Below are 23283 nucleotides of genomic sequence, written 5' to 3' on the forward strand. Positions count from 1 at the left end.
CCCACCCGAGCGGCTGTTAATGGCTTTAATAAACTGGCAGCAAGGTTTTTTTTAAAGGTGGAAAGAGGTGAAAAACACCACTAGCGATGCCTCAAAACTCACGGACAGAGAAATCCACTTCATCAGCACCCCTGCCACAGGACTCAATATCCACCCCCTCCACCACTGGTGCACTGTGTCTGCAGTATGTACGGTCTACAAGATGACCACGGTCAGGCCGTGTGGAGTCAAGGGCCAGGCAGCAGAATGGATGGAAAGATCGCAACAAACTACCCTTAACGCCAACCCTCTGATTTCTGTTTTGTAGCCAGCTTTCCATCCATTCTGCTGCCTGGCCCTTCACTCCACACGGCCTGACCTGGGTCATCTTGTCGATCTTACATACCGTTTATGGATAGCAAGCTGGTTACAAAACAGAAAACAGAGAGTAGGGGTTGGGAGTAGCTACTCAGACTGGCAAAAGGTGAGAAGTGGTGTTCCACAGGGATCGGCGCTGGGATCACTATTGTTCACCATTTACATAAACGATTTGGACTTGGGAATCAGAGGTACAATTTCAAAATTTGTTGATGACACCAAATTGGGAGGTAGAGTTAATCCTGAGGAAGACAAAATGCAAGAAGACATTAATAAATTTCAGAATGGGCATGTAATTGGCTAATGAATTTCACTGTAGATCAGTGTGAGGTGGTGTGTTTATGAATTTCACTATAGATCAGTGTGAGGTGGTGTGTTAAGGAATTTCACTGTAGATCAGTGTGAGGTGGTGTGTTAATGAATTTCACTATAGATCAGTGTGAGGTGGTGTGTTTTGGTGGGAAGAATAAGGAGGCCACACACTACTTGGACAAGGGGGTGAAATTGGATTGCTTTGTGCCTCCCGCGATATTCAGCGGGAGTTTAGTGGCGGCGGTAGCCGGTAGCACCCCGCAGCACTGCACCGCCGGCAATGATGTCATCGCCATGCGCAGCACCCCGGCTGCAACCTTGGGTTGCGACCCCTGACCTATCGCCGGATGATATGTCCGACAGGGTCAGGGGTCATTCTTGCAGCCGCAGCAGCGCCACTTAAAGGGCAGGTGTCGGGCGGCAACTTTTTATTTTGGCCGACTGCCAGCACCTGCCCCCTTCCCCTTTCTTCTTCAGGGTGTCGGCCGCGATCGCTCAGCCCGGCGCTCCTCTTGATCCGACACCCCGCTCCCCAGTGGTCCAGCAGGACCCCGGTTTGCGCAGTGCTAAATGGGCTAGAGGAGCAGAGGGATCCAGGGATACAGATACACAAAGCACTAAAAGTAGCAACACAGGTTAAAAAGGCCATTAAAAAAAAAGCACTGGGGTACATTCCTAAAGGAGCCTTCTGTTCCGTGCCTAGGAGCTCTGAACCATGGCAGAGAGCAGCTGCGACACATTTCTCACACGTCTCGAGATTAACCCTCATGGGGACTTTGCTGTCAGTGAAGAGAGACGAGAAAGACCAAACTGCCGTTTGCCCCTCTCAGTGTGGCCCTGAAGGACTGTGTCCAGGCTGGAGTTCTGTTCCCGCCGTACGATCCTCCCCAAGATTGTCCTTTCTGAGCTCCAGCCAGGTGATGCTAAACACTCAGGTGGGAAAGAAGAAAATCTACAATAATGTGTTTAAAACAAAGTTGATTTATTTGACATCTATCCAGAATATTAAACTCCAGCCCAGTTATAGGGGTTATTAACATCAGCAGAAACCCTGTCAGAATGAACATGGTTCAGTCCTGGATATGATTAACAGCAGCAACAACAACAGAATCCAACCCCTGCAGTCACTTGTGAACTCGCTGGTGTCTCAGCAGGATGGATGACTGAGTGAATCCCTTCTCACACTCAGAGCAGGTGAACGGCCTCTCCCCAGTGTGAACTCGCTGGTGTCTCAGCAGGGTGGATGAACAAGTGAATCCCTTCCCACACTCAGGGCAGGTGAACGGCCTCTCCCCAGTGTGAGTGCGCTGGTGTACAGTGAGCTCAGATGACTGCCTGAACCCAGTCCCACAGTGCGAGCACCTGAACGGTCTCTCCCCAGTGTGAACTCGCTGGTGTGTCAGCAGGGTGGCTAACCAAGTGAATCCCTTCCCACACTCAGAGCAGGTGAACGTCCTCTCCCCAGTGTGAACTCGCTGGTGTGTCAGCAGGTGGGATGAATTAGTGAATCCCTTCCCACACTCAGGGCAGGTGAATGGCCTCTCCCTGGTGTGAACACGCTGGTGTGTCAGGAGGTGGGATAACTGAGTGAATCCCTTCCCACACACGGAGCAGGTAAATGGCCTCTCCCCAGTGTGAGTGCGCAGGTGTACAGTGAGGTCAGATGATCGCCTGAACCCAGTCCCACAGTGAGAGCACCTGAACGGTCTCTCGTCAGTGTGAACACGTTGATGGCGTATCAGTTCCCCGGAACCTTTATAGCACTTCCCGCAGTCCGGGCAGTTAAAAGGTCTCTCATCAGTGTGAACTCGCTGGTGTGTCAGCAGGTGGGATGAATTAGTGAATCCCTTCCCACACTCAGAGCAGGTGAACGGTCTCTCCCCAGTGTGAGTGCGCTGGTGTATAGTGAGCTCAGATGACTGCCTGAACCCAGTCCCACAGTGAGAGCACCTGAACGGTCTCTCGTCAGTGTGAACACGTTGATGGCGTATCAGTTCCCCGGAACTTTTAAAGCACTGCCCACAGTCCGAGCAGTTAAAAGGTCTCTCATCAGTGTGAACTCGCTGGTGTCTCAGCAGGTTGGCTGAATCAGTGAATCCCTTCCCACACTCAGAGCAGGTGAACGGCCTCTCCCCAGTGTGAACTCGCTGGTGTGTCAGCAGGGTGGATAACCGAGTGAATCCCTTCCCACACTCAGAGCAGGTGAATGGCCTCTCTCCAGTGTGAACTCGCTGGTGTGTCAGTAGGTGGGATGACTGAGTGAATCCCTTCCCACACTCAGAGCAGGTGAACGGCCTCTCCCCGGTGTGAATGCGCTTGTGTCTCGATAGGTCAGAGGGTTGGCTGAAGCTTCGTCCACACACAGAACACGTGTACAGTTTCTCCCCACTGTGAACAGTGCTTTTTGCTTCCATGTTCAGAGGCCGGTGATATTCAGATCCGATGAGTCGAGTGACTCTGTCAGATCTTGAAGTGATGTTTGGTTTGAGCTTACCGTCTGTAAATCCTCCCCTTCCAGTGCCCTGTAAAATTAATATAAAACAGGGAGCGTGAGAGACAACCCACAAGAAAACAAAGGCAGGTTGTGAAATTGAGCTCAGTGAATCTGGTCATTTGTGGGGCCGGCACTAGAATAGCGACCATGAAAGCTGCCGGATTGTCATAAAAACCCAAGTGGTTCACTAATGTCCTTCAGGGAAGGGAATCCGCCACCTGGTCTGGGCCTACACAAGACTCTGGCCTCTATGGGAGGAGAGAGAGTGAGAGAGAGAGAGGTGGGAGGGGGAGGGGCGAAGGAAAGGAACTTTATACATCTGCAACTCGACCAGAACTTTGATAAAACCTCCAAAACCCGCAACCTCCACCACCTAGAAGGACAAGGGCAGCTGTTGTATGGGAGCACCATCACCTCCAAGTTCCCCTCCAAGTCACACACCATCCTGACTCAGATATATTCATCGTTGCTGGGTCATAATCCTGGAACTCCTTACCGAACAACATTGTGGGAATACCTTCACCACACGGACTGCAGTAGTTCAAGAAGGTGACTCACCACCCCCTTCTCAACGGGAAACTGGGGATTGGCAATATTTGCTGCTCTTGCGAGCGACGCCCACATCCCAAGAATGAATTAAAACAAATCTGTAGATGTAAACTGGATTAAAAGCCTGTACAGAAATACTTGTTCCTAAAACAATACTCTTTTACATTGCACGGACAGTGTCTGTGTAACAACCTAATCGCCCCTAGAATCCACCTCCCTTGATAGTCTCACATTGGAAATTGTTGGGTCCTCCTGGGCTGAGAAGTACTGGGGGTTAAAACCAGCAGCTTCTCCTCCATCTCCACTCCAGCTCAAACTGAAACATACAAACACAGAAACATAGAAGATAGGAGCAGGAGTAGGCCATTCGACCCCTCTAGCCTGCTCCGCCATTCAATGCGATCATGGCTGATCATCAACATTCAGTACCTGGTCCCTGCTTTCTCCCCATACCCCTTGATCCCTTTAGCCTTAAGAAATATATCCAACTCCTTCTTCAATATATTTAATGTATTGGCCTCGACTGCCTTCTGTGGTGGAGAATTCCACAGGTTCACCACTCTCTGGGTGAAGAAATTCCTCCTCATTTCTGTCCTAAATGGCTTACCCCGTAACCTTAGACTGTGACCACTGGTTCTGGACTCCTCGACCATCGGGAACATCCTTCCTGCATCTAGTCACAGAATCACAGAAATCACAGAAAACCCCACAGTGCAGATAGAGGCCATTTCGGCCCATCGAGCCTGCACCGACACATATCCCACCCGATCCCCGTAACCCCTACACCAACACATATCCCACCCTATCCCCGTAACCCCACGTATTTAATCCCCCTAACACTAAGGGTCAATTTATCATAGCCAATCAACCTAACCCGCACATCTTTGGACTGTGGGAGGAAACCGGAGCACCCGGAGGAAACCCACGCAAACACGGGGAGAATGTGCAAACTCCACACAGACAGTCGCCCGAGGCTGGATTCGAACCCGGGTCCCTGGCGCTGTGAGGCAACAGTGCTAACCACTATGCCACCGTGCTGCCCCGTCCTGTCCAGTCTGTCCAGTCCTGTAAGAATTTTATAAGTTTCAATGAGATCCCCTCTCATTCTTCTAAACTCCAGTGAGTACAAGCCCAATCGTCCAAATCTCTCCTCATACGTCATTCCTGCCATCCCAGGTATCAGCCTGGTAAATCTTCGTTGAACTCCTTCCACGGCAAGAACATCCTTCCTCAGATAAAGCGACCAAAACTGCACACAATACTCACAATGTGGTCTCACCAAGTCCCTGTACAACTGCAGCAGGACATCCTTGTTCCTGTACTCAAACCCTCTCGCTAAGAAGGCCAACATACTATTTGCCTTCTTAACCGCCTGCTGCACCTGCATGCTTATCTTCAGCGATTGGTGCACAAGAACACCCAGGTCTCGTTGCACTTCCCCTTCTCCCAATCTATTGCCATTCAGATAATAATCTGCCTTCCTGTTTTTGCCACCAAAGTGGATAACCTCGCATTTATCCACATTATACTGCATCTACCATGCTTCTGCCTAATCACCCAACCTGTCCAAATCATGCTGGAGTCTTTCGGCATTCTCCTCACAGCACACACGCCCACCCAGCTTTGTGTCGTCTGCAAACTTGGAGATATTACATCTAGTTCCCTCGTCCAGGTCATTTATATCTGTTGTGAATAGCTGGGGTCGTAGGACCAAATCCCTGCGGTACCCCACTAGGCACTGCCTGCCACTCAGAAAAAGAGCCGTTTATTCCAACTCTTTGGCTGGCTGGGCAGCACGGTGGCATAGTGGTTAGCACTGTTACCTCACAGCGCCAGGGAGCCGGGTTCGAATCCGGCCTCGGGTGGCTGTCTGTGTGGAGTTTGCACATTCTCCCCGTGTTTGGGTGGGTTTTCTCCGGGTGCTCCGGTTTCCTCCCACAGTCCAAAGATGTGCGGGTTAGGATGATTGGCTATGTTAAATTGACCCTTAGTGTTAGGGGGATTAAATATGTGGGGTTACGGGGATAGGGTGGGATATGTGTTGGTGTTGGTGTAGGTGTTACGGGGGTCGGGTGGGATATGTGTCGGTGCAGGCTCGATGGGCCAAAATGGCCTCTATCTGCACTGTGGGGTTTCTGTGATCTGTGACTGTGATCTTTGCTTCCTGTCTGCCAACCAGTTCTCTATCCAAGTCAGTACCTTGCCCCCAATCCCATGTGCCTTAACTTTACACGCTAATCTCCTGTACGGTACCTTATCGAAAGCCTTCTGAAAGTCCAAATACACCACATCCACTGGTTCTCCCTTATCTATTCTACCAGTTACATCATAAAAATTTTCCAGTAGATTAGTCAAGCATGATTTACCTTTTGTAAATCCATGTTGACTTTGTCCGATCCTGTCACTGTTTTCCAAGTGCTCTGCTATTACATCTTTTATAATGGACTCTAGCATTTTCCCCACGACCGATATAATTCCCTGTTTTCTCGCTACCACCTTTTTTGAATAGTGGGGTAATATTAGCTACCCTCCAATCCATGGGAACTGTTCCAGAGACTAGCGAATTTCGGAAGATGACCAGCAATGCATCTACTATTTCTTAGGCTACTTCCTTAAGTACCCTAGGATGTCGATTATCAGGCCCTGGGGATTTATCGGCCTGCAATCCCGTCAATTTCCCTAACACCATTTCCCTACAAATACTGATTTCTTTCAGTTCCTCCCTCTCATTAGACCCTATGTTCCCCGACATGTCTGGGAGGTTATTTGTGTCCTCCTTTGTGAAGACAGAACCAAAGTATGTATTTAATTGGCCTGCCATTTCTTTGTTCCCCATTATAAATTCCCCTGATTCTGACTGCAAGTGTCCTATGCTTGACTTCACCAATCTTTTTCCCTTCACATATCTACAGTTAGTTTTTATGTTCCCTGAAAGCTTACTCTCATACTCTATTTTCCCCCTCTTAATTAATCCCTTTGTCCTCCTTTGCCGAATCCTAAACTGCTCCCAATCCTCAGGTTTACTACTTTTTCTGGCCAATTTATATGTCCTCTCCTTGGATCTTATGCTATCCCTAATTTCCCTTGTTAGCCACGGTTGAGTCACCCTTTTTGTTTTATTTTTATGCCAAACAGTGATGAACCAATTCTGTAGTTCATCCATGCGATCTTTGAATGTTTGCCATTGCCAATCCATCGTCAACCCTTTGAGTAACATTCCCCAATCAATCCTACCCAACTTGCGCCTCATACCATCGTAGTTTCCTTTATTTAAATTCAGGACCCTAGTCTCTGAGTCAACTACTTCACTCTCCATCTTAATGAAGAATTCTATCATATTATGATCACTCTGACCCAAGGGGCCTCGCACAAGAAGATTGCTAATTAATCCTTTCTCATTACATAATATCCAGTCTAAGATGGCCTGATCTCTAGTTGGTTCCTCGACATATTGGTCCAGGAAACCATCCCGTATACACGTCAGGAATTCCTCCTCCACAGTATGGTTACTAATTTGGTTAGCCCAATCTATATGTAGATTAAAGTCACCCATGATAACTGCTGTGCCCTTATTGCACGCGTCTCTAATTTCCCGTTTAATGCCATCCCCAACCTCCGCATTACTGTTTGGAGGTCTGTACAACACTCCCACTAACGTTTTCTGCCCCTTGGTATTTCTCAGCTCTACCCATACAGATTCCACATCATCAGAGCTAATATCCTTCCTTTCAATTGTGTTAATCTCCTCTTTAAAATGCAATGCTACCCCACCTCCTTTTCCTTTTTGCCTATCACTCCTGAATATTGAATACCCCTGGATGTTGTGTTCCCAGCCTTGGTCACCCTGGAGCCATATTTCCGGAATCCCAATCATATCATATCCGTTTACCTCTATTTGTGCAACTAATTCATCCACCTTACTACGAATGCTCTTTGCATTAAGATACAAGGCCTTCAGGCTTGTTTTTTTAACACTCTTACACCTTTTAGAATTATTATTTACTGTGGCTATGTTTGATTTAAACCCATGATTTCTCTGACCACCACCTTTGTTTTTCTCCTTCCTGTCTTTTGCTTCTATCATTGTTTCCCTTTCCTCTGTCTCCCTGCTCAGGTTCGCAACCCCCTGCCATTTTAGTTTAAACCCTCCCCCAGAGCACTAGCAAACCGGTCCCGGTCCTGCCCAGGTGCAAACCATCCGGTTTGTACTAGCCCCACCTCCCCCAGAACCGGTTCCAATGTCCCAGGAATTTGAATCCCTCTCCCTTGCACCATTCCTCTAGCCACGTAGTCATCTGAAATATCCTTCTATTTCTACTCTGACTAGCACGTGGCACTGGTAGCAATCCTGAGATTACTACCTTGGAGGTCCTATTTTTTAAATTTACCTCCTAACCCCCTATATTCAGCTTTTAGGACCTCATCCTGTTTTTTTTACCTATATCGTTGGTACCTATATGCACCACGACAATTGGTTGTTCACCCTCCCCTTCCAAAATGTTCTGCAGCCGCTCTGAGACATCCTTGACCCTTGCACCAGAAGGCAACACACCATCCTGGAGTCATGCTTGCGGCCGCAGAAACGCCTATCTATTCCCCTTACAATAGAATCCCTTATTACTATCGCTCTCCCACTCTTTTTCCTCCCGTCCTGTGCAGCAGAACCACCCACGGTGCCAGGAAGTTGGCTGCTGCTGCCTTCCCCTGATAAGCCATCCTCCCCAACAATATCCAAAGCGGTATATCTGTTTGAGAGGGGGAGGATCACAGGGGACCCCTGCACTACCTGCTTGCGCCTACTACTCTGCCTGGTGGTCACCCATTCTCTTCCTGCCTGTGCAGCCTTTACCTGCGGTGTGACCAACTCCCTAAACGTGCTATCCACGATGTCCTCAGCATCGCAAATGCTCCAGTATGTATCCACTCGCAGCTCCAGCGCCACAATGCGGTCTGTCAGTAGCTGCAGCTGGATACACTTCCTGCACACATGGTTATCAGGGACGCAGGAAGTGTCACAAGAATTACAGACACCCTATAAACTCCGCCGCCTCGCTCTTTATATCACCGCCACCGCTGCTGTGGGGCCTACCTGCTCCACCACCTCGCTTTATATCACCGCCGCCGCTCCTCACAGGTCCGCCGCCACTGTGGGGCCTACCTGTGCCTCGGATAATAATGGATACATAGAAGATAGGAGCAGGAGTTGGCCATTCGGCCCCTCGAGTACTTGAAGGAAAGAAATTTGCAGGGTTACGGGGAAAGGGCGGGGAGTGGGACTCACTTAAGTGGTTTTGCAGATAGCCGGCACGGGTTCGACGGGCCGAATGGCCTCCTTCTGTGCTGTAACCATTCTATGATTCTGTAAAATATTAGAAAGTTTGTTCCACAGAAGCACGAGGTTTATCTGCTTTTATTGATTAATTTAAAAAGTCTCTATTAAAACCTGAGCCAGTGTGTTGTGAGCCAAAGAGCCTTGTGTCCAATGCGGGGAATAAAGGCCCACAGCCTCCCCGGGCCCCGGGCCCTGAACAAGGGACTGGAGAAACTCGCTGCCCTGCGGATCAGACAATCAGCCGGCACTAGTCCCGCCCCTCGGGCTCCCCGATTGGTTGGAGGACCCGCCGCCGGCTCGCTCCTCCAGCCCCGCCCACTGGGTGCCGCTAGCCCCGCCCCTCGGGCTCCCCGATTGGTTGGAGGACCCGCCGCCGTCTCGCTCCTCCAGCCCCGCCCCGCTCGCTCCCTATTGGTGGAAAGCTGCCGTCAATCAGGCGGCGGGCCCGGGTGACGTGTCCCCGAGGAGATCACGTGCACCGTCCAAGTGCCGCCGCTCGGTCCGGGGCCTCGCGGACTCTGAGGTTTTTCTATTTCTCTCGATTCTCTCCCGATCCACCCCGCGCCATTCTCCACCCAATCGGAGCGGAGAAAACTCACTTCGCGTCACCGATCGCGACTCTGGAACCGACACCAAGGCCTTTCCCCGGAATGGCCCCGCACCGACTCCGTCCGGCAGGATGCCAGTGCGCAGGCGCAGCTCCGAGTGGGGGGAGGGGGGTTGGTCTCCTCTGGGCATGCGCGGTCATTACCCTTTGTGACCGGGAGGGGTCGCTGTGCCGGACTCGGCCCAAACTGCCGCTCCCTGTGCGCATGCGCGGACTCTCGGCTGTCAATCAACCAACCGCCAGAAGAGGTCGCTGGTGAGACCAGTGAAGGAAGAAAGACTTGCATTTATATAGCGCCTTTCTCCACCACCGGACGTCCCAAAGTGCTTTACAGCCAATGAAGTACTTTTGCAGTGTAGTCACTGTTGTAATGTAGGAAATGTGGCAGTCAGTTAGCACACAGGAAGCTCCCACAAACAGCACTGTGATAATGACCAGATAATCTATCATTTTTTATGTTGATTGAGGGATAAACATTGGCTCGGACACTGGGGATAATTCCCCTGCTCTTTCCCACATTACAACAGTGACTACTTCATTGTAGCACTTCATTGGCTGTAAAGCACTTTAGGATATCTGGTGGCACTATATAAATGCAAGTCTTTCTTTCCTGAAATAATGCCATGGGATCTTTTACATCCACCTGAGAGAGCAAACAGGGCCTCAATTTAACATCTCATCCGAAAGACCGCACCTCCGACAGTGCCGCACTCCCTCAGCACTGCACTGGAGTGTCAGCCTGGATTTTTGTGCTCAAGTCTCTGGAGTGGGACTATGAACCCACAACTTTCTGACTCAGAGGCGAGAGTGCTGCCCACTGAGCCACTGGCTGACACTAAAGAGCAAGCAGTTCTGACGAATGGTCATCGACCTGAAACGTCAACTCTGTTTCTCTCTCCACAGATGCTGCCTGACCTGCTGAGTATTTCCAGCATTTTCTGTTTTTATTAAAGAAACGAGGGAGGCATTGCTGACGGGAAGAATGTTGGGTCGTCCTGCGCATGCGCACCTCCCTGGCAGCTGAGGCGAAACACCGACTCGCCCCCACCTGAGCCGCTCATGCGTACCAGATGTTGCGGCTCCGCATGCACGCCCGATGTTCCAACCGTGGGGTTTTGTGTGCTGAGCATGCGTGTTGCGGACCGATCGGGACGGGCGATTGTAGAGCAGGAGGGAGAGCGCGGGTGCCATGAGCACAAGCGCGGGACTCAGAGTCAACAGAGCACTTTCTGCAGAGCCAGGGCCTTGTGGGTATTACAGCCGCCATTACTGCTGATCCTTTCAACCAACTTGTGCAGCAGCTGGGGCCTGAAAATCAGCTTCACTGCCCCTAGGTTCGGAAAGGGGAAAATTAAACAACAGTTTGCCTCTGATCCTTTTCTGATCTCAATTTACAGGGTTATAGAAGTGGAGCAGTTACAGGCGGGAAGCTCAGACCAAACATCACGTCAAATCTGACAGAGTCGCTGGATTCATCAGGACCTGAATATCATCGGCCTTTGCACATGGAAGGAGAGAGCAGGGATCGAAACGCAGACAAACCGCACACGTGTTCAGTGTGTGGACTCGGATTCAGCCGATCGCCTGACCTGGTGAGACACGTGCACCATCACACCGGGGAGAAACCGGGTAAAGGTGGGGACGGCGGGAAGGGCTTCAGTTCCCCGTCTGCATTGAAAGTTCAACGGCGCTGTCACACCAGGGACAGTCTGTTCACCTGCTCCGTGTGTGGAAAGGGATTTGTTTGTTCATCCCACCTGCAAACACACCAGCGAGTTCACACTGAGGAGAGACCATTTCAATGTTCTGACTGTGGGAAGAGCTTTAAAAGCCCCAAGGAACTAAAACTACACCAGCTTGTCCACACTGATGAGAGAGCATTTCAATGTTCTGACTGTGGGAAGAGCTTTAAAAGCCCCAAGGAACTAAAACTACACCAGCTTGTCCACACTGATGAGAGACCATTTCAAAGTTCTGACTGTGGGAAGAGCTTTAAAAGCGCTCAGTATCTGAAGGGACACCAGCTTGTTCACACTGAGGAGAGACCATTTCAATGTTCTGACTGTGGGAAGAGCTTTAAAAGCCCCCGGGAGCTGAAGGGACACTGGCTCCTACACACTGGGGAGAGGCTGTTCATCTGCTCCGTGTGTGGGAAGGGATTCGCTCAGTCATCCTACCTGCTGGTACACCAGCGAGTTCACACTGGGGAGATGCCGTTCACCTGCTCCGTGTGTGGGAAGGGATTCGCTCACTCATCCAACCTGCTGACACATCAGCGAGTTCACACTGACGAGAGGCCCTTTAAATTTTCTGACTGTGGGAAGAGCTTTAAAAGCTCCGGGGAGCTGAAGGGACACCAACACCTACACATTGGGGAGAGACCGTTCACCTGCTCCGTGTGTGGGAAGGGATTCACTCAGTCATCCAACCTGCTGACACACCAGCGAGTTCACACTGGGGAGAGACCGTTCACCTGCTCCGTGTGTGGGAAGATTTTGGCTCACTCATCCAACCTGCTGACACATCAGCGAGTTCACACTGACGAGAGGCCCTTTAAATGTTCTGACTGTGGGAAGAGCTTTAAAAGCTCCGGGGAGCTGAAGGGACACCAATACCTACACACTGGGGAGAGGCTGTTCACCTGCTCCGTGTGTGGGAAGGGATTCGCTCGGCCTTCCAACCTGCTGGTACACCAGCGAGTTCACACTGACGAGAGGCCCTTTAAATGTTCTGACTGTGGGAAGAGCTTTAAAAGCTCCGGGGAGCTGAAGGGACACCAACACCTACACACTGGGGAGAGACTGTTCACCTGCTCCGTGTGTGGGAAGGGATTCACTCAGTCATCCAACCTGCTGACACACCAGCGACTTCACACTGATCATAGAATCTAACAGCACAGAAGGAGGTGATTCGGCCCATCGTGTCTTTGAAAGAGCTGTCCAATTTAGTCCCACACCCCAGCTTTATCCCCAGAACTCTGCAAACTAGTCCTCTTCAAGGACTCGTCCAATTACTGTTTGAAAGTTCCTGTGGAACCTGATTCCAGCATCCTTTCAGATGGTGCGTTCCAGATCTGAACAATCCTCTGTATGAAAACAATTCTCCTCATTTCACCTATAGTTCTTTTAGTAACTATTTTAAATCTGTGACCTTTGCTTACCGACCCACTTGCCAGAGTGAACAGTTTCTCTCTACTTGCTCGATCAAAACCCCTCATCATTTTGAACACCTCTATTAGGTCTCCTCTTAACCTTCTCTGCTCTAAGGGGAACAATCCCAGCTTCTCCAGTCTCTCCACATAACTGAAGTCCCTCATCCCTGGTACCATCCTGGTCAACCTCCTCTGCACCCTCTCCAAGGCCTTGACATCCTTCCTAAAGTGTGGTGCCCAGAACTGTACACAAGACTCCAGCTGAGGCCAAAACCCTGCAGCTGTACAAAACCCTGGTTAGACCACACCTGGAGCACTGTGAGCAGCTCTGGGCATCACACCTTAGGAAGGATATATTGGCCTTGGAGGGAGTGCAGCGTAGGTTTACCAGAATGATACCTGGACTTCAAGGGTTAAGTTACGAGGAGGGATTACACAAATTAGGGTTGTATTCCCTGGAATTTAGAAAGTTAAGGGGTGATCTGATCGAAGTTTTCAGGATATTAAGGGGAACAGATAGGGTAGATAGAGAGAAACTATTTCCGCTGGTTGGGGATTCTAGGACTGGGGGCAGAGTCTAAAAATTAGAGCCAGACCTTTCAGGGGTGAAATTAGGAAACATTTCTACACACAAAGGGTGGTAGAAGTTTGGAACTCTCTCCCGCAAACAGCAATTGATGCTTGATCAATTGTTAATTTTCAATCTGAGATTGATAGGTTTTTGTTAACCAAAGGTATTAAGGGATATGGGCCAAAGGCGTGTGTATGGAGTTAGGTCACAGATCAGCCATGATCTCATAGAATGGTGGAACAGGCTCGAGGGGCTGAATGGCCTCCTCCTGTCCTATGTTCCTAACTAGTGATTTGTAAAGGTTTAGTGTAACTTTCTTGTTTTTGTGTTCAATGGTGTGGAGATGCCGGAGTTGGACTGGGGTGGACAAATGTAAGAAGTCACACAACACCAGGTTGTAGTCCAACAGTTTTATTTGAAATCTCAAGCTTTCCGAGCGCTGCTCCTTCGTCAGGTGAAGTGGAGATGTGCTGCCTTCCTTTAGGAATTTATGTTAGTTTTCCAGTTAATTCAGGGGTTTGAGTAATTTGGGTCGATTTCCATTGTGTGCCGCCACCTAGTGGATATTTGGTACCTAGCAAGTGCAGTAAAGTGCAGTAAAGCACAGTAAAGTGCAGTAAAGTAAACTACTGTATATCACAGACCTGCAGCCACACATGGTCTGGGAAGTTATAAGAACATAAGAAATAGGAGCAGGAGTAGGCCAATCGGCCCCTCGAGCCTGCTCCACCATTCAATAAGATCATGGCTGATCTGATCCTAACCTCAAATCTTCTATCACTCTCCATCCACCCGAACCCATGTGATCTCCCGGGAGAGGCGAAAAACCAGATAAAAAACCCAATGGACAATTTGGGAGAAAAAAATCTGGGAAATTCCTCTCCGACCCATCTAGGCGATCGAAATTCATCCAGGAGATCACTCTGTCCCTATATTTTCTACAGTACTTACCTTCTGTAAAGGCGATCTCCACCCCAGCCAGGAACAGGAATAAAACCATCTCCTGAAATCTAACACAGAATTAGAACACAGTAGGAGCAGAACCAGGCTACACGGCCCCTGGGCCCACTCCACTACCCACAGGGCCATGACCATTCCGAACCTAGACTCATGTCCAATTTCCTGCCCGCTCCCCGTAACCCTTAATTCCCTTTACTTCTAGGAAACTATCTTTTTCTGTTTTAAATTTATTTAATGATGTAGCTTCCACAGCTTTCTGGGGCAGCAAATTCCACAAACCTACCACCCTCTGAGTGAAGAAGTTTCTCCTCATCTCAGTTTTGAAAGTGCAGCCCCTTATTCTAAGATTATGCCCCCTAGTTCTAGTTTCACCCATCATTGGGAACATCCTCACCGCATCCACCCGATCAAGCCCCTTCACAATCTTATATGTTTCAATAAGATCGCCTCTCATTCTTCTGAACTCCAATGAGTAGAGTCCCAATCTACTCAACCTCTCCTCATATGACCAGCCCCTCATCCCCGGGATTAACCGAGTGAACCTTCTTTGTACTGACTCGAGAGCAAGTATGTCTTTTCTTAAGTATGGACACCAAAACTGTATGCAGTATTCCAGGTGCGGTCTCACCAATACCTTGTACAACTGCAGCAATACCTCCCTGTTTTTATATTCCATCTCCCTAGCAATATAAGCCAACATTCCATTGGCCTTCTTGATCACTTGCTGCATCTGCATACTAACTTTTTGAGTTTCGTGCACCAGGACCCCCAGATCCCTTTGTATTCTTGTCACGCTCCAGCCTTGGACACTATTTGTCTGTAAGGACTTGAGAATGTTATAGATGATTAGTGTACACTATATTTTGCAGAAAATGTTTAGTTTGTAACTTTTCTCTGTAAGCAAACTTACACAGCTAGCCGTGAAGTGCTCGCTCTCTGTCTAGCTGGTTAACTTGTAGCTGTATTTTGATGCACTATGTACAGGGCTAATTTAAAGGAAATGCCTTCCAGTTTGCTAAATGTATATTCACAGTAAGCTGTGTTTCCACGTGTTTTGGTAAGTTACATGCCAAATGTACTGTGTTGCTCAGGCGTACCTAAATTTGTGTATGTATATCAGTTATACGCTTGTATACTAATGTGTGCTTCCATTTCTGTGTTGTATTTCAGTTTCACAATAACAATCTTTCAGTAAAGTTTACAAGAAAAGTCAAGCCTTGTGATTTTTATGGGAAGATATCAAGTTGTTAGCTACCTGCCTAGCTCTGCATAGGAACGTGCTGCAAGGGCAGAATAGGAGAGATGCATAAAGACACAGCTTATATAGTCAGAGAATAATGTCAGATGATTACAGGTAATCTTTCTAACTGCCATTTATCACACCTCGGCAGAGAGATAATCACAGCGATCAAAGGTGTGAATGGTGTCCAAACAGGTTAGTCAGGAAAACATTACATCAAAGAACAATGAGGTGGGGTCACAAAGGGTCAAATGTTGCAGATGCTGGGGTCTGTATGAAAAACAAAAAACAGACAAAAACACATTTTTTTTTTTGCTGGAAATCAGAGCAGGTCCGGCCGCATCTGTGTAGAGAGAACAAGCCAACGACGACTCGACTCTGGGTGACCCTATGTCAGGTGGGGTTACATGTAGCGTGACATGAACCCAAGATCGCGGTTGAGGCCGTCCTCATGAGTGCGGAACTTGGCTATCAGTTTCTGCTCGACGATTTTGCGTTGTCGTGTGTTTCGAAGGCCGCCTTGGAGAATGCTTACCCGAAGATCGGAGGTTGAATGCCCTTGACTGCTGAAGTGTTCCCCGACTGGGAGGGAACACTCCTGCCTGGCGATTATTGCGCGGTGTCCGTTCATCCGTTGTCGCAGTGTCTGCATGGTCTCGCCGATGTACCATGCTCCGGGGCATCCTTTCTCCAGTCCCTTGCTCCGCCTACATGATCTGGTATAAAGGTGGCTGCCCGGCAACCCACTTCCTTCTTGGAACCAGTCATCCATGAGAGGCATGCTCTGTTCTTTAGTTAATAAAAACCTTTTCATTACTTTCCTAATTCATCGCCTTTTATGGAGTAATTGATAAGCGTATCACATCTCAAAGCTCTTTACAGCCAATGAAGTACTTTTGAAGTGGAGTCATTGTTGTAATGTGGGAAACACGGCAGCCAATTTGTGCTCAGCAAGCTCCCACAAACAGCATTGTGATAATAACCAGGTAATCTGTTTTTGTTATGTTGGTTGAGGGATAAATATTGGCCAGGACACCGGGGATAACTCCCCTACTCTTCTTCAAAAGAGTGCCATGGGATCTTTTACATCCACCTGAGAGCAGACGGGGCCTCAGTTTAAAGTCTCATCAGAAACAGTGCAGCACTCCCTCAGCACTGCACTGGAGTGTCAGCCTAGCTTTATGTGCTCAAGTCCCTGGAGTGGGACTAGAACAACCTTCTGACTCAGAGAGCAAGTGTGCTGCCCACTGAGCCCCAGCTGGCACAAGGGAGAGAATACAAGAAAAGATTAGTGGGTAATGTAAAAGGGAACCCAAAAATCTTTTATAAACATATGAAAAGTAAAAGGATAGTTAAAGGAATGGTGGGGCCGATTAGGGACCAAATAGGAGCTCATCATACTGAGGCAGAGGGCGTGGCTGAGGTACTGAATGAGTACTTAGCATCTGTCTTCACAAAAGAAGAGGATGAAGTTAATGTCGCAGTAGAGGAGGGGGAGTAGAGAAATTGGATAAAAATGGATAGAAAGGAGGTGCTAAATAGGTTGTCATCACTCAAAGTTAACAAGTCACCCAGTCCAGGTGGATGCATCCTAGATTGCAGAGGAAAGCTAGGGTGGAGATAGCAGAAGCTCCGACCACAATCTTTCAATCTCCCTCAGATATATGGGAGTGGTGCCAGAGGACTGGAGGATTGCAAATGTTACACCCTGTTTAAAAAAAGGGAAGAGGGATAAACCTGGTAACTACAGGCCAATCAGTCTAATGTCAGTGGTGTAGGTGGGCATCCTTTACCTGGTTTACGGTAATTTACCTGGTCAGGCAGCCTTTGCCACTGCACTGTGACCAATTCCAATCAGCGGTTTTGAATCGCTAAACCTCCCCCCGCTCCAGTTCTGACTTGAGGAACTTATAATTAATGATATATTAAAAACGGACAAATGGTCTGGAGGCAAGTGAATTTTTATTAAAACTAAAGAAACTACACCACACGATCAAAGTAATCACGGTAAAATTGCTTAACAGGGGAAGGCAGACGGCAAAAATGAGGGATAAATGGCTACAATGTTAACCGTACAATCTTAGCAACATTTCCCTTAAATTACCACCCATTTACTTCTCCCTAGATTGTCTTGCTAGTGGGTCAAAGCCTTGCTCACCTGCAGTCCAAAGAGTTAAAGAGACAAAAAAGGGGCAGAGGACTTCCTGGGCTTAATCTTTATACCCTGAGAGTCCCTGCTGTTTTCGCGCCGAAAAGGTCCGTGCGCAATTTCGCGCTGAAAAGTCCGAATACACAAGAGAAGGGCTTTTAACTTCCTCCATTCATACATGGAGACATCACGTAGTAGAGTCAATTTCAGTGAATGGATGTGTGTTAACAACCCATTGTGCTTGCCGTCCGATGATTGGTTGATTCAAACGGGCTACTCCCCAGTGTAAACAAGCAGCTTGTAGGTTACCGGACCCATCCAATACCACAGAGTGACTGACAGCTCGGGCTCCATTCAAACTTACTACAGGGCAGCGCTGAGCTTTTCATATGCTAACAGCCTGTCTGTCCTTTTCTGCTGCCTTTTAAAATTCTGTTTCCATGAGGTCTGTTCAGCCATTTTTATGCCCTGGGCAATTTAAACAGTCCAAAACTCAAGAGTACATCTTTTAATAAATTGTACAATCTTAAAGTGTGCGATTTTCACAAAGTTCTTTGATTCCAGTGTCCAAGTGCTGCCTAGCTTACGAGCTTTTTAACGCAGCCTTTTGCGGTTCTGGGTATGTTTTAAAACATTGTCCAACCCAGAGACAATTTAAATCACACAAGTCTTCGTCCACGATGTGGATTAATATTTCCCCATCTTCGGGGGCTGAGGGGATTTTGCGACCCCTACAGTGGTGGGTGAACAACTAGAGACCATTGTCAAGGACAAAATTAATTCTCACTTGGAGAAGCATGGATTAATAAGGGGCAGCCAGTATGGATTTGTTAAAGGTAAATCATGTCTGATTATCCTGATTGAGTTCTCTGATGAAGTAACAGAGGGTTGATGAAGGTAGTGCAGCAGATGTTGTATATATGGACTTTCAAAAGGCATTTGATAAAATACCACAGAAGAGACTTACTCTGAAAATAGAAGCAGAGGGAATTAAAGGGCTGATGGTAATTTGGGTATATAATTGGCTAAGGGAGAGGAGGCAGTGAGCAGTGCTGAGGGATGTTTTTCTGACTGGAGGGAAGTATGCAGTGGGCTCCCCCAGGGGTCGGGATTAGGACCATTGCTTTTCTTGTTATATATAACTGACCTGGACTTGGGTATAGGTGAACAATTTCAAAGTTTGCGGATGATACTATTTACTATGTTGCCAAGTTTTGTGAGTGTAGTAGTAGCAGACTTCAGAAGGACAGAGACAGACTGTGAAATGAGCAGACACAAGGCAGATGACATTAAATGAGGATAAGTGTGAAGTGATGCACTTTGGGAGAAACAACAGGGAGAGGCCGTATAATCTAAATGGGACTATTTTGAGGGGGTGCAAGAGCAGAGGGACCTGGGGGTCCATATTCACAAGTCTTTGAAAGTGCCACGGCAAGTTGGTGAGGCGGTTCAGAAAGCGTATGGGATACTTGGCTTTGTAAATAGGGCCATTGAATACAAAAACAAGGAAGTTACACTAAACCTTTACAAATCACTAGTTAGGAACATAGGACAGGAGGAGGCCATTCAGCCCCTCGAGCCTGTTCCACCATTCAATGAGATCATGGCTGATCTGTGACCTAACTCCATACACCCGCCTTTGGCCCATATCCCTTAATACCTTTGGTTAACAAAAACCTATCAATCTCAGATTGAAAATTAACAATTGATCGAGCATCAATTGCTGTTTGCGGAAGAGAGTTCCAAACTTCTACCACCCTTTGTGTGTAGAAGTGTTTCCTAATTTCACTCCTGAAAGGTCTGGCTCTAATTTTTAGACTCTGCCCCCAGTCCTAGAATCCCCAACCAGCAGAAATAGTTTCTCTCTATCTACCCTATCTGTTCCCCTTAATATCCTGAAAACTTCGATCAGATCACCCCTTAACTTTCTAAATTCCAGGGATTACAACCCTAATTTGTGTAATCCCTCCTCGTAACTTAACCCTTGAAGTCCGGGTATCATTCTGGTAAACCTACGCTGCACTCCCTCCAAGGCCAATATATCCTTCCTAAGGTGTGATGCCCAGAACTGCTCACAGTGCTCCAGGTGTGGTCTAACCAGGGTTTTGTACAGCTGCAGGGTTTTGGCCTCAGCTGGAGTCTTGTGTACAGTTCTGGGCACCACACTTTAGGAAGGATGTCAAGGCCTTGGAGAGGGTGCAGAGGAGGTTGACCAGGGTGGTACCAGGGATGAGGGACTTCAGTTATGTGGAGAGACTGGAGAAGCTGGGATTGTTCCCCTTAGAGCAGAGAAGGTTAAGAGGAGACCTAATAGAGGTGTTCAAAATGATGAGGGGATTTGATCGAGCAAGTAGAGAGAAACTGTTCACTCTGGCAAGTGGGTCGGTAACCAAAGGTCACAGATTTAAAATAGTTACTAAAAGAACTAGAGGGGAAATGAGGAGAATTGTTTTCATACAGAGGATTGTTCAGATCTGGAACGCACCATCTGAAAGGATGCTGGAATCAGGTTCCACAGGAACTTTCAAACAGTAATTGGATGAGTCCTTGAAGAGGACTAGTTTGCAGAGTTCTGGGGATAAAGCTGGAGTTTGGGACTAAATTGGACAGCTCTTTCAAAGACACGATGGGCACAGACACGATGGGCCGAATCACCTCCTTCTGTGCTGTTAGATTCAATGATCAGTGTGAAGTCGCTGGTGTGTCAGCAGGTTGGATGACTGAGTGAATCCCTTCCCACACACGGAGCAGGTGAACAGTCTCTCGCCAGTGTGAACTCGCTGATGTACCAGCAGGTAGGATGACTGAGTGAATCCCTTACCACACACGGAGCAGGTGAACGGCCTCTCCCCAGTGTGTAGGTGTTGGTGTCTCTTGAGCTCCCGGGAGCGTTTAAAACTCTTCCCACAGTCAGAACATTTAAAGGGCCTCTCGTCAGTGTGAACTCGCTGGTGTACCAGCAGGTAGGAGGGCCGAGCGAATCCCTTCCCACACACGGAGCAGGTGAACAGCCTCTCCCCAGTGTGTAGGTATTGGTGTTTCTTCAGATCCCCGGAGCTTATAAAGCTCTTCCCACAGTCAGAACATTTAAAGGGCCTCTCGTCAGTGTGAACTCGCTGATGTCTCAGCAGCTGGGATGACTCAGTGAATCCCTTCCCACACACAGAGCAGGTGAACGGCCTCTCCCCAGTGTGAACTCGCTGGTGGCTCTTCAGCTCCCTGGAGCTTTTAAAGCTCTTCCCACAGTCAGAACATTTAAAGGGCCTCGCGTCAGTGTGAACTCGCTGATGTGTCAGCAGGTGGCATAACTGAGTGAATCCCTTCCCACACACAGAGCAGGTGAACGGCCTCTCCCCAGTGTGTAGGTGTTGGTGTTTCTTGAGCGCCCCGGAGCTTTTAAAACTGTTCCCACACTCAGAACAGCCTCTCCCCAGTGTGTAGGAGCCAGTGTCCCTTCAGCTCCCGGGGGCTTTTAAAGCTCTTCCCACAGTCAGAACATTTAACGAGTCTCTCGTCAGTGTGGAGAAGTTGGTGTTGCTTTAGTTCCCCGGGGCTTTTAAAGCTCTTCCCACAGTCAGAACATTGAAATGGTCTCTCATCAGTGTGAACAAGCTGGTGTCCCTTCAGATACTTAGCACTTTTAAAGCTCTTCCCACAGTCAGAACATTGAAATGGTCTCTCATCAGTGTGGACAAGTTGGTGTTGCTTTAGTTCCCTGGGGCCTTTAAAGCTCATCCCACAGTCAGAACATTGAAATGGTCTCTCATCAGTGTGGACAAGTTGGTGTTGCTTTAGTTCCCTGGGGCCTTTAAAGCTCTTCCCACAGTCAGAACATTGAAATGGTCTCTCATCAGTGTGGACAAGTTGGTGTCCCTTCAGATACTGAGCGCTTTTAAAGCTCTTCCCACAGTCAGAACATTGAAATGGTCTCTCCTCAGTGTGAACTCCCTGGTGTGTTTGCAGTTGGGATGAACAAACAAATCCCTTTCCACACACGGAGCAGGTGAACAGACTGTCCCTGGTGTGACTGCGCCGTTGAACTTCCAATGCTGACGGGGAACTGAAGCCCTTCCCGCCGTCCCCACCTTTACCCGGTTTCTCCCCGGTGTGACGGTGCACGTGTCTCACCAGGTCAGGCGATCGGCTGAATCCAAGTCCACACACTGAACACATGTGCGGTTTGTCTGCGTTGCGATCCCTGCTCTCTCCTTCCATGTGCAAAGGCCGATGATATTCAGGTCCTGATGAATCCAGCGACTCTGTCAGATCTTGATGTGATGTTTGGTCTGAGCTTCCCGCCTGTAACTGCTCCACTTCTATAATCCTGTAAATTGAGATCAGAAAAGGATCAGAGGCAAATTGTTGTTTAATTTTCCCCTTTCCGAACCTAGGGGCAGTGAAGCTGATTTTCAGGCCCCAGCTGCTGCACAGGTTGGTTGAAAGGATCAGCAGTAATGGTGGCTGTAATACCCACAAGCCCCCGCGCTGCAGAAAGCACTCTGTTGACTCTGAGTCCCGCGCATGTGCTCATGGCCCCGCGTTCTCCCTCCTGCTCTGCAATCGCCCGTCCCGATCGGTCCGCGTGCATGCGGAGCCGCAACATCTGGTACGCGTGAGCGGCTCAGGTGGGGGCGAGTCGGTGTTTTGCCTCAGCCGCCAGGGAGGTGCGCATGCGCAGGACGACCCAACATTCTTCCCGTCAGCAATCACTCCCTCGTTTCTTTAATAAAAACAGAAAATGCTGGAAATACTCAGCAGGTCAGGCAGCATCTGTGGAGAGAGAAACAGAGTTAACGTTTCAGGTCGATGACCATTCGTCAGAACTGCTTGCTCTTTAGTGTCAGCCAGTGGCTCAGTGGGCAGCACTCTCGCCTCTGAGTCAGAAAGTTGTGGGTTCATAGTCCCACTCCAGAGACTTGAGCACAAAAATCCAGGCTGACACTCCAGTGCAGTGCTGAGGGAGTGCGGCACTGTCGGAGGTGCCGTCTTTCGGATGAGATGTTAAATTGAGGCCCTGTTTGCTCTCTCAGGTGGATGTAAAAGATCCCATGGCATTATTTCAGGAAAGAAAGACTTGCATTTATATAGTGCCACCAGATATCCTAAAGTGCTTTACAGCCAATGAAGTACTACAATGAAGTAGTCACTGTTGTAATGTGGGAAAGAGCAGGGGAATTATCCCCAGTGTCCGAGCCAATGTTTATCCCTCAATCAACATAAAAAATGATAGATTATCTGGTCATTATCACATTGCTGTTTGTGGGAGCTTGCTGTGCGCTAACTGACTGCCGCATTTCCTACATTACAACAGTGACTACACTGCAAAAGTACTTCATTGGCTGTAAAGCACTTTGGGACGTCCGGTGGTGGTGAAAGGCGCTATATAAAGGCAAGTCTTTCTTTCTTCACTGGTCTCACCAGCGACCTCTTCTGGCGGTTGGTTGATTGACAGCCGAGAGCCCGCGCATGCGCACTCGGAGTGGCGGTTTGGACCGAGTCCGGCACAACGACCCCTGCCGGTCAGCAAGGGTAATGACCGCGCATGCCCAGAGGAGACCAAC

General features: G+C 48.6%; 1 protein-coding gene across 1 annotated transcript; it reads right to left on the reverse strand.

Moving 5' to 3' along the window:
* Positions 1-1634: 1634 nt before the first annotated feature.
* Positions 1635-23266, reverse strand: LOC147084195 (uncharacterized). The gene is made up of 3 exons (XM_085979319.1): positions 23260-23266; positions 20416-21146; positions 1635-3188 (listed from the first exon to the last, which is right to left on the reverse strand). Exons 1-3 carry the CDS (start codon positions 23264-23266, stop codon positions 1794-1796), a joined length of 2133 nt encoding a protein of 710 aa, XP_085835445.1. The 3' UTR covers positions 1635-1793.
* Between the last annotated feature and the right edge of the window lie 17 nt (positions 23267-23283).

The sequence above is a fragment of the Somniosus microcephalus genome, unplaced genomic scaffold, assembly GCF_052327205.1.
Source record: "Somniosus microcephalus isolate GS21.2 unplaced genomic scaffold, FLI_Smic_1.0 unresolved_chr9, whole genome shotgun sequence".
NCBI lineage: Eukaryota > Metazoa > Chordata > Chondrichthyes > Squaliformes > Somniosidae > Somniosus > Somniosus microcephalus.

Bases quoted from the DNA above. Each gene is read 5' to 3' on its own strand.
- LOC147084195 (XM_085979319.1), bottom strand. The intron at 3,189-20,415 runs CTTCACACTGAT...ATTTTACAGGGC, and splicing joins ACCTGCTGACACACCAGCGA to ACTGGAAGGGGAGGATTTAC.